Source organism: Leuciscus leuciscus (assembly GCF_965113295.1).
Source record: "Leuciscus leuciscus genome assembly, chromosome: 17".
In the NCBI taxonomy this organism is placed as follows: domain Eukaryota; kingdom Metazoa; phylum Chordata; class Actinopteri; order Cypriniformes; family Leuciscidae; genus Leuciscus; species Leuciscus leuciscus.
In genome coordinates this window covers 33,795,044-33,807,316 of record NC_138741.1, presented here as the reverse complement: position 1 = coordinate 33,807,316, position 12,273 = coordinate 33,795,044, and the positions used below count along the sequence as shown (strand labels likewise).

Below are 12,273 nucleotides of genomic sequence, written 5' to 3'. Positions count from 1 at the left end.
TTCACAATTTTACAGTTTTGTATGAAATAAATACAGCCTTGGTGAGCAGAATAGACTTTAAAAGAAATCTTACTGACCCCAAACTCTTGATCAATATAGTGTAAATATTAAAATAAAAAAAATAAAAAATCAATGCTAAATAAGATTAAATCCTCAAATATATCAAAATGCCATTAATTGATCAGGTAAGCTTTAATTTCCTTCAGGCACAAGGGTCATTGCAGCAGAAGAGCTTTCAGTGTGTACCTGGATATTACATGAGCGATAGGACTTATCTGGACCCACACAGCGGTGACCACCATCAGTCCTGTAGAGACAGATCAAATACAGATGAGATGTTTTCACTCTTAGGGGGAAAACTGTATTGCAAGACAGTCTGATTAAAACTTCAAGTCTTCATTAAATATGCTTCTTATTCTCAATCTGGATAAATGCTGTCAGCTCATTTGTGTCGGTGTTTTACATTACTGTAGCTTAGCATGATAACTTTTTGATGGCCGATGCTGATTTCTTAAGAGAGCAGGATGGTTACACTTTATTTCAATAGTCCACTACATGTCAACTTATTCTAGTAACCCCAACCTAACTGACTACTAACACTCTAATGAGAATTGTTTATTGTATATTAGTTGAAACAAAACCATGAAATATAAACAAAAAAGAACTGACCAAGCACAAAATACATGGGTATAAATACACAAGGGCTTATAAGGAAACTAGAGACACCTGGGGATAATAACAGGCTAATTAACAGTGAACACTACAAAGGACTACAGAGATGGCACAGCATTGTCAAAATAAAAGTCCCGCACACAACACTTATCGGCCAAGCAGAAAACATATCGGCTGATGCTGGTACTTAAAAATGTAAAAATATCAGTTGATAATATTGGCCTTGTCTATATATCACAACATGACAACAATACAGCCACAAAATGATGCACGTTATAGGTGAACCACACTGCAGACTTAAAGTCCTCCTGTAGTCTATAATTTAATCCCTTAAGATTCATCTTTGATCACCTTAATTAGATATTTAAACATATTTTCCTTGAAAACTAAATTCGTCATGCCTTAAAATATCTTGAATGTAACTCTACACCCTTGCCTCATTTAGTATACGCGGTTCTATGAATATGCAAATGAGCCCCGCCTCCACTCACTCAGAGATCCACTGGTTGACGATCACACGTTGATCTGATTGGTTACAAAGTAGTTTGTGACATCAGAAACACCAGCGATTTCAAACCGTGTTTTTGAGACTGTCTTTGTCTTTGATTCACTGCAGTTTTAAGAAGAAAATACTCAGCAATGATGTCGACTAATGAATTTACACATGGTTTGTCTTATTAAAAACAACACATAGACATATAAACAACATTAAAAGCTTGATTTTCACCACTTTAAGTGAGTGTAACAAGGTTATTTTAGTTGTTACATGAGCCAGACTCAAAATTCCTCATTTGGACTTTAAATGCATTTAAAGTGTGAAAACACCCTAAAATATCAAGTGTCTCATATTAAGGACTTGTCTAAGGATGCATAAAAACACACACCCTCACTAAAGAAGCACACACCCACACAGACACACACATGCACAGAGATCATAACAAGTGCTTATGGGTGTGTTGAAGGCTGATGCCTCAATCTCTTCCGAGACACAACAAGGTCTGCTTCACTACATCTCAACCTGTCTGTTTCAAAGAGGAATCATCCTGTTCTTGCGTACTCAAACATAATAGAATCAGAATCAGAATCAGAATCAGAAAGAGCTTTATTGCCAAGTATGCTTGCGCATACGAGGAATTTGTCTTGGTGACAGTAGCTTCCAGTACACATACAATACAAAGTGACAAGACAAGTGACAAGTAACAGGTATAAATAAAAAATAAAATAAAAAAATAGAAAAAATAAAATAAAAAGATTATAAATTATAAATATATATAAAGTTATAAGGTGCTATAATGAAATGTCTGAGGGAAGTATTGCACATGTTTGTTCCACAGTAGGGGAACATTTAAGTGTTCATGAGGTAGATGGCCTGGGGAAAGAAACTTTTCCTGTGTCTGGTTGTTTTTGTGCTCGGTGCTCTGTAGCGTCGACCAGACGGTAACAGTTCAAACAGAGAGTGTGCTGGGTGTGACGGGTCCAGAGTGATTTTGCGAGCCCTTTTACTCACTCTGGATGAGTGCAGTACTTTGAGTGTGGGAAGGGTAGTGCCAGTGATTCGCTCAGCAGTCCGAACTATCCGCTGTAGTCTACGGAGGTCGGTTTTGGTAGCAGAGCCGAACCAGACGGTGATGGAAGTGCAGAGGATGGACTGGATGACAGCTGAGTAGAACTGTACGAGCAGCTCCTGTGGCAGGTTGAATTTTCTCAGCTGACGCAGGAAGTACAGTCTCTGTTGGGCTTTCTTCACAATAGAGTCTATGTGAGTGTCCCACTTCAGATCCTGAGAGATGGTGGTGCCCAGGAACCTGAATGACTCTACTGCAGTCACAGTGCTGTCCATGATGGTGAGTGAAGGGAGTGCAGGGGGGTTTCTCCTGAAGTCCACGATCATCTCCACTGTTTTGAGCGTGTTCAGCTCCAGGTTGTTATAACTGCACCAAAGAGCCAGCTGCTTATTAATAAGCGGACACAGCTGCATGGAGTTTCCAGTATGTCTAGATGTTAAGTCAGCACATGACTGACAGTAATACTGCAAGAAAAAGGCAGGGTGTGGTGCCTGATTCATTCACCCGGCGAGACACTCGCACCAAGCTGGAAGAGAGATGTCTGAAAGTCCCAGAAAGATCGCCTGAGGGGGACGTTTTAGTCTTCAGCGAGAAGTGCATTTATGAGCTCAAATTTCTCGCGAGTTACTGAGTTCAATGTCAAAACTGTTTCTGGGAAACTCTGACTCTAGGTTTCTCAATGCATCATACATGCATAACAACGTCATTCAAACAAATCAGACAGAATACATTCTGACTGGTAGGAACATGTTTGTATAGTTCAGTTTCTATAGGCATGGGCACTGTGCAAGGGTTTGTATTAGACCACAAAAGAATCATTTAACTAAATTTGGGCAGGGAAAATCATTTAAAGAGGAGTGGTAAGTTGATAGACAATCTGCCATGTTTTCATGAGCGCCATTCACAGAGTAAAATGCAAGTCAGAACAAGCAGACCAGATTCCAACACCCAGATTTATGGCCAAAGCTCTCAATGTCCTGTTGAAGACTTTCCCCAGCCAAGTCCCTATCGCTCAAACACATAATTATACAATGTAACACATTCCACTTAAAGACGGTGCATACTTAACCTTGCATACTTGACTAAACCAGTGTGTGTGTGCCAAAGGAGACATAGCATGTTACTTTTGCAAGATGAATAGAGGATGAACTCTTCAAAATAGAGTGATTTCGCAGTGATGACATAGAAGCGTTTTGAGTTCCCTAAAGAATCTTTCAGTCAATTTTCCCTTAGTGTAAAGAATATTTTAATAATCTAAAGAAACTTTGTCCACTATAAAGAAACTTTTGTGGATTTGAAAGTTTCCATGAATGTTAAAGGTTCTTTATGGAAAGGTTAACTCTTTCCCCATTAGCGTTTACATTTTATTATCAACATTACAAAAAAACACTTTATTCTAGCTTCATTATTTAATATCAGTTCCTGAATGTGCAAAAAACAGACAAACAAAAAAAAAATCGAACTTTTTGTGCAAGACTTCATCTGGATTGGTTTCAGAGCGATGATCAAAACATGAATTATCAGAGATCGAGTACATCAACACACCAAAACTTGCACAGTCATAAACCTCTTTGTGGGTTCAAAATTTTTCTCAGTAAAGTTAGGCTATTTTGATTTATATGCTGTTGAATGTCTATATCACCCTGTAGCCCAAGACTGGTGGCCCACTGAAGCTAAGCAGGGCTAAGCCTGGTTAGTACCTGGATGGGAGACCACCTGGGAAAACCAGGTTGCTGCTGGAAGAGGTGTTAGTGAGGCCAGCAGGGGGCGCTCTACCTGTGGTCTGTGTGGGTCCTAATGCCCCAGTATAGTGACAGGGACACTATTCATGGATTTCATCAGGTCCCTTTCCACAGGTGTATTAATCAAGCACAATGCAGTCTGCATTCATAATCTAGGTGCTTGATTTTATACACCTGTGGAAAGGGACCTGATGAAACCCATGAATACTGCCAAAAGAGCACCGTCCTTCGTATGAGACGTTAAACCGAGGTCCTGACTCTCTGTGGTCATTAAAAACCCCAGGATGTCCTTGGAAAAAGAGTAGGGGTTTAACCTCGGCATCCTGGCCAAATTTGCCCCTTGGCCTCTGTCCATCATGGCCTCCTAATCATCCCCATATACTGATTGGCTTCATCACTGTCTCCTCTCCACCAGTAAGCTGGTGTGTGGTGTCGTCGCGTCATCCAGGTGGATGCTGCACATTGGTGGTGGTTGAGGAGACTCCCCCCCTTCCATGTAAAGCGCTTTGAGGTCTCAGAAAAAGCGCTATATAAATGTAACGAATTATTAATTATTATTAGAATGTTTGCTGATCACAAAAAAAGCTTGAGCCTAAACACCTCCTTCTGGTTTATGCAGATCTTATTCTTCGCTTGTTTTTGGATCCGGAGATGCTGAACTGTTTTAGAAGATCCACAACAGCGCCCCCTACCTTATAACACTGAACACACGGATTGCCAGACTACACAATCTGTAATATTATTAATAATAATGACAGGGAAGCGTTTTTTCGTAAATGGCGGGGAAAGAGTTAAGAGTGTAAACTAAGTAATATCTTAGAAAAAGAGAATAGGGATTATTTAACTAAACATCAAGAGCACAGGAATGGTTCCCGTGAGGCTTCTCTAAAAAGCAGAAAACGTATGCAAGTCAAGTCACCTTCATTTATATAGCGCTTTAACATTATAGATTGTTTCAAAGCAGCTTTACAGTGATAATGGGAGATTACAGTAACAGAGATTGTTTTGGTCCTTCCCTCTCTCCTGTACATTTGAAGCACTGTTTAACACCTATGAACCCCTTGACATCTGTTCTACCCTTGAAATACGCCAACGACCATTGGGTGACACAAATCACGTGTTATTAGAAGTATAGTAAAGAAAAGTCTCTCAATGACACGAGGCGTTTGTGAAAATGAAGACTCACCGCTGGGTTACACATGTCCTGGTCCTCGCGGTCACCCCCCCGCCACAGCTGCGACTGCATTCACCGTACGGACTCCACTCAGCCCAGAAGTCATCAGTGGGTTGCTATAACAGTGGGGAAATCATATGTTTCTATCAAATAACATAAGAAGGTAAAGTTGCAATGAAATAGAAGTAGCAAGAGATATTTTCTTCCTCATTGTGATGTACTACACCCGAGTATAATAGACTGTTTAATGAATGCAAACTGTTGAGATTAGGGATTTCTAATGGCCGATGACCGATACCGACACCGCAATCTTGAGTATCTGCTGATATTGCTGATATTTATGCATATCCGATACTAGATTTTTTTTTTTTCTTGAACAGTTTAGAGTATTTATACCACATCAACTACATACTACTTCATTATAGATGAAAAAAGTATGCGTGTGTGTGTGTGTGTGTGTGTGTGTGTGTGTGTGTACGTACATACTTAACAAAATTTTGGGGGGAAATTTGTAACCAGAAGAAGTGACCAAAACCTGACAAAATCTCCCATAACTTCCCTTTAGGGACGTCGTCATTTGTAAATCTAGTATAAAAATATATATATATATATTTTATTTATTTTTTATTGTAAAAATGCAGAAAGTTTTGTGTGATGGGTAGGTTTAGGGGTAGGGCTAGTGTAAGGGAATATACATATACAATTTGTACAGTATAAAAACAATTACGTCTATGGTATGAAAGGCTCCAATACAGAACGGCACAAAAGTGTGTGTACATTTAAATGTAAATGAGGACCCCTTTCCAGAAGAGGCGGAGCCTTTACAGCTCATGCTTCGGACACTCCGGCAACAAAAAAACTGGGGAATGTCAAGCAGCCAAAATGTCAGAAATGGTCAGTGATCAGCCTTACACATTAGAACCGGAGTCGGACACTGATGGAGAGACTCAGAGAGAAGTTACAACGTTTCTGAATGGTTAGTTGATGAATTTATATAGTTGTTGTGGAGTTAACTTTGCTAAACTTATCGATTAGCATGTTCCATCATGATCATCTGTAAACCGTTGTACAGGGGCTCATGTGGGAACTTACCTAATTTCTTCGGCGTATTCCCTTCATAAATAAAATGAATCCACTGTGTCTTCAGAGGCTCAGATGCTGGGAGTCTCTGGAGACGCTTATGTTCATTTGAACATCCAAAAACAGAACATTTGTAAAGTTCATGTGCGTAGACCTTATCAATAGGCGCTATAGCGAGGATATAAACATGGCGGACTATATGCGGCTCACTCACACGACTACTACTGTGTGACGCCCTTAAATCTGGAACAGTGTATTTTCAGACACTGCTTCTGATTTATGTGGATTAAAAAGGAGTATGTTAATTTTTACCATTATAGGCTGGTTGTTTACACATGTAAAAATTAATTTTGCATTATAAGTCCCCTTTAAAGTAGATATGGTTTGTTCTCTTACACCATGTACTGGGAGTTTTCCTTAACATTAAATTTTTTCTGTTTCAGGGTTCATAGCTGTAATCTACTTTACAAGTGTGATTTATTGGCTGAATCACCTTTGGTTATAGAGTTCTGCAGTATTTCACTCACCGTAAAAACAGAGACCAGTAACAGCTGCAGACAGACCACGACCGACAGCATCCTGATCGCTCAGTATCACTCCTCACTGAAGGGTACAGCACACAGCAGATCTACTGAAAACACAACGGTGACATACAATATCAGGGCCACATGACAAGTGTAAAACATACCTGTTTTTTGCCAATTCAATGCTCACACACACACAACGTCCTGCAACAGACAATGGTGTGTGTTAGTTTTTTGTTGATTTGAAAAAAGCCCCTGAAGCTGTGCATGCTCCAACAGACTTATGAAAAACATTATCAGGAACGCCTGCCAAACAGCCCCTTTAAAGCGTTATTTGACATTTAACATTTGCACTCACCATCACCATGCAAATCAAAACTTTCATTTTGTTTATTAGATACACTAGAAAAAAATAAATAGGCATAAAACACTAAACGACACACTGCCAAACTTTCAAGTCATTCCAAACACAACATTCGCACAGAAACAAATAAAACATGTGCTGTAAAATTGGCTCAAAATATCAAACATGTTTCATATCCTCCAGCTGGATTAATTCAGTCTGAAGTAAAAAAAAAATCTGCCTATCATACACACATTTCCTGTGTAATTGGACAACTCCGATTTCCCAAAGTCTGTAGACTGGCTCTGAAATTTGGCAACTAGAGTTGACTTTAACAGACTGTACTCTCTTAAAAATAAAGGTTCTTTATTGCCGTTGATGGTTCCATTGAGAACCTTTAATATCCAATATAATATAAAATATATAAAATGCCTTGAAACGTGCCGCGTTTTTCAATGTGGTGATGTCATTTCCACTGAAACAGGAAGACAGGGCGAGACATATCGAGCAGCCCCTCCCCTTTTAAAAATAGCCAATCGAATTTTGCTGATACCACAGCTCGGCAAAGCCGCGTTTGACAGCTTCATGGGGGTCTAACAATATATCGTGTCACATTATATCGCAATACAAAAATGCAACAATATGTATCATGGATAGTGACAATATGTATTGTGTATAATTCACCCAAAATAAAAATGAATGTGTGAGAAAAAAATTCAAGTTTAGTGTCAGTACTACATTAAACTACTATATAATGTTGAATATAATGTATAATAATGCAATGGGGGAATATTTGTGTGTCCTGATAATGCCAAATGTCTGATGTTACCAGTAAAAGTGGCCTACATTATTTTTAATATATCTAGTCAGTGACAGAGATCAAGCATATTCATCTACAATAATTCTGTATTTTCAGCTTCAGAATCATGAATATTGTTATTCTGGTGTCTCTATTGTCCTGTGCTTTGGGTTTCCAGCTCCAGCTCCAAGTCCAAGTCTATTCATTTACACACACAATGTAATATCAAATTTAGCATTTTAATCAACAGTTAATTTTTTGTTATGTTTATCTTATGTCTTGGAGTATCGTAATAATATCGTATTGTGAGTTCAGTATCGTGATATGTATCGAATCGTGACATGAGGGCATCGTTACACCCCAACAGCTTCTTGAGAGCCACGGTGTAATAGATTCCCCTTTTAGATTTAATATAAAGCTGTTACTAAAGCAAAACAGGGAACATAATCATGCCGAAGATGTGTAGTTTGAAAAGTGTGTAATTGATGTTAGTGCATGGCACCGTTGTTGCCTCTTCGGTTAGCGTGACACTAACATGAAACCAGACTTTATTCAGACCAGTACACTGTCTAAATTGTTCCCTATGCCCTATATAGTGCACTAGGTGCCATTCACCATGTAGAAAATAGTAAATGTATGACCGATTTCAGCTTCAGTGTCTATTTATAATGTAGGGGGCGGAGCTTCAGATTCTAGACAGCATTTGATTGGACAAAAAATCTGATGAGAAGCTGAAGTGCAGAGTGATGTCATCAAAATCGTTGATCCATGTCGGCTGAAGTCAGAGACCGTAAGTTTTGACCGCTTATATCTTCTAAATGTGAATTCTGTCATTGTTTTGGAGCACACTGGCTTATATATAAACTCAAGGCTAACATATTCATACTAAAAGACAAAAAAACTTGGGGACTTTAAGAACTGCTCACAGAAAGGTTCTTTTGGGGAACGAAAATTGGTTCTTCTATTGGCTGTGATGGTCGGCCACTGGCCAATGTTGGGCTATGGGAGAGCGCCTGTCGGGCTATTTTTTTTTTTTGCAATGGGTTCCACATGTCGGCTCTATTCGGGCCCCGGCGGTGACAGTTTGGCCGATTCAGCATGTTGAACCCACGTCCTGATTAACTGTTCAGATTAGCCAATGAGAATAAAGGAGAAAGTGATGAAAGCAAGCAAAGAGGTCAAGAGGGCACAGACAGAAGGCTGTTCTAATTTTATCTTTTCTTACCTGATCATTCCAATACACAAATATTTAACAACATAAGCCACCTGGAATTAATTTTGCTAATGGTGTTTTTGGAATTTGGAATTGCGCCTGGAATTATGTTGCAATCCGGCATTGCTGTGAAATCCCCTTTTCGGAACCTTTATTTTTAAGAGTGTAAAGTCACATAATATAAGTGTATTCCAGTCTTTAGAATTACTGTAAAAATTCCTATTCAAACACTGATTAGAACTGAAGCAGCAAACAGAATGCAGTTTTGATGGGTGTATTGATTATTTTAATGGTATCGATCGAGCACATTGCGTATCAGATTGTATGATGCACATCATAATAACCGCAACAATAACCTTGTTATTGAAATTGTAAATGAAGCGCTTGCATGACTGTCATGCAAAATGTATAACACTGCCAGACTTTCAGAGGCTAAGATTTATTGTGATCGCAATTAATCAGTGAACATGACACCAAGTGCAAAGACACAAATCTGTCTCAGATGGTTAATCATAGTTTCAGCTCAACTTTTGTTTATTTTACAAAAATATGTCCAATCAGTTGAGAAAAGAAATATACTAAAAAATGTAATCAAAAACTTCAGTGCCTAAATTCCTCTCCCAATCAATCAAATTCAAATTCATCATCCTGTGTTTACTTGGATGTCCCCCAAATGTCAATTCATAATTTCTGGATTTGTGTGATGTTGCAGTGATCTGAGTTCACAGAGGTTTGTTTGCAGGATCAGTGCTAAATGTGTGGCACTTTTGTTTGGAGAAAATGACAGTAACTGTCAGCAAACAGTGAAAGCTTTTTAATTTCCACCAACTCAGTGATGCCAATATACATTCAACTTCTGAGTAATCAAGAAAGCCTCTCATAAAGCATGTTCTAACAGCCTGAAACAAGCTACAAATGTTCTTTAATATGAGAAAGCTGCCAGAGCATGCTGCCACCTGCCAACACCGCTTCAATATGGGGTTTCTGAACTGAAGAAGAAGCCATGGGTGGTTGTAATATGTCCCATGAACACACCATACAGTCATCATATACTGTCAAAACTGCATAGACTACAGCCAAAATATACCACAACAAAACTAAAACCATAAAATTTACTGCCATGACAGGACAATATACACTGCATCTAAAACTAAACAGCATGTTAATTAAATCATTTTAATAAAATAAACACCACATTAAAATAATGCGACATAACAAAAACATTAATAAAGGCCATATGAAACGTATTTTGGTGTAACGTTATCTGAACTTGCTTAGTTTCGTTTAATGTCATCCGTTGCTCTCTTACTATTCACTTTCATTACAGTGTTTGTACGTTTTTGTTCTTTTTCTGTAGAAATGACCTCCAAATGACCGAATCCATTCAGATAAAGAAAACTGATAAGACTCGTTTTAATCACTAATCCAGCCACAGTTAAACAGGATCCCACATTAATCTCCATTATCGATACAACTATTTTTCAATTTCAGCGAGAACGTCAAGAACTTTTTGTCTCACACAGAAAACACAGTGAAAGAAATGAATAGTAAGTCATATAACTCACTTTTTCCAGCTGTCGAAAGAAAACAGAGTTGATGTTCGCATCTCACGTAGATGAATCTGCTATCTCTCTCTCTCTCTCTCTCTCTCTCTCTCTCTCTCTCTCTCTCTCTCTCTGAAGCGCGTGAGAAGACTGGTGTTAAATGTCCACAGTGAGTCACACACACACACACACACACACACACACACACACACACACAGACACACTCTCTCTCTCTCTCTCTCTCTCTCTCTCTCTCTCTCTCTCTCTCTCTCTCTCACACACACACACACACACACACACACACACACACACACACACACAGAGAGAGAGAGAGAAAACAAAAATACCATAACTAAATGCCATATAGACCTATTCTATGGTTTGATACAGTTATTCTATTTAAACGTATTATTGTAATTATAGAACTAAAATATTTGACTGTAGAGCTACAACCACCAAACTCAGCTCAGACCTTACGTGCTTATAATTTAATTAAAAAAATGTTTTACTGCAAACGTTTTACAAAACACATATTGCATGATCTCTGATCCAATGAAATGTGCAATACTTCACGTCGTACTACCAAATTATATGTAATTTCTAATTAATTGAACTTACACTGGAAAGTTTTCCTTTATATCACACATCAATAATACTTGACTAAATTTACAACTCATCTTTACTTACAATTAGCTTGCAACAGCATTTCAAAAATATTTTATATGTTTTGCTGACTTATAATAAATGTCATGTTATGATGAAAATGTTGACGGCAAAATAGGCTATTGAATATATTTCGTTCTGTATTGACAGGTGCAGTATTTGAAAATCGATAATATTTTTTTACATTACAAAATATTTGCATTTATGTCAAACCCTAGACACTTTCAAACATCAAAATGACATTTATTAATATGTATTCGTGTCAAAATGACATATAAACATATTTTCCTACTCTATTTTGCCTGGAAACGCTTCCAACACGCTTGCGTGTCGCGTGAAAAATAGGCGTCGGTTCTATTTCTTGCATGCACGCGTTTTCCGAGCGGCACGAGCCACGCTTGAGACGCGTGTGTCACACAGGCAGTGTGCAAACTCTAACCTGTTAACATGGGACCCGGAATAAAAACGGACACGCCACGCAGCCAGTGTGTCGCCGGCCTTAGATCTTTTTTCGCGTACCCCCTGAAATCAGTCCACGTACCCCTGGGGGTACGCGTACCGCAGTTTGACAACCGTGGCACTAGTCAAACGAACCAGAATTTGGGGGTCAAACGTGCTCGGGCATGGTTCAGATCGCCTAGTGTGAGTACACCCTAAGACTCTGTCAGTGGTGAAGATTTTTCAGGGACTCTTTCTGTAGTCACATCATTATTTCAGTAGGTGGCGACAAATTACTTTCTTTAAGAGTGAGTCATTGAATCATTCACTCATGCTATTCATTAAAAAACACTACGCTTTTGTGTAGCCTAGAAATCTAGACACACCCTAGCGGCAGCAAATTTTATTTTGCAGCCAGTGTCGTCTAGCAACTCTCCGTTGGCTTGCGAGCTGGAATTCGCTGTGTTCGGAGTTGGCAAAAGTTGAATCTATCAACTAGTTCCGCTGGTGGGCAAA

General features: G+C 38.8%; 1 protein-coding gene across 3 annotated transcripts in view; it reads right to left on the bottom strand.

Annotated features, from left to right (window-relative positions):
- Window positions 1-10,772, bottom strand: part of paplna (papilin a, proteoglycan-like sulfated glycoprotein) — a 51,637-nt gene extending 40,865 nt beyond the window's left edge. For 2 of the 3 annotated variants that reach the window (XM_082143409.1, XM_082143411.1), the window contains exons 1-4: window positions 10,678-10,772; window positions 6,761-6,864; window positions 5,166-5,269; window positions 247-307 (exon numbers count right to left, since the gene is read on the bottom strand). In XM_082143409.1, the coding sequence (XP_081999535.1) occupies window positions 247-307; window positions 5,166-5,269; window positions 6,761-6,811 (216 nt within the window). In that variant the 5' untranslated portion in view covers window positions 6,812-6,864; window positions 10,678-10,772. The remainder of the gene's footprint in view (window positions 1-246; window positions 308-5,165; window positions 5,270-6,760; window positions 6,865-10,677) is intronic. The other variant, XM_082143410.1, reaches the window with a different exon arrangement.
- Between the last annotated feature and the right edge of the window lie 1,501 nt (window positions 10,773-12,273).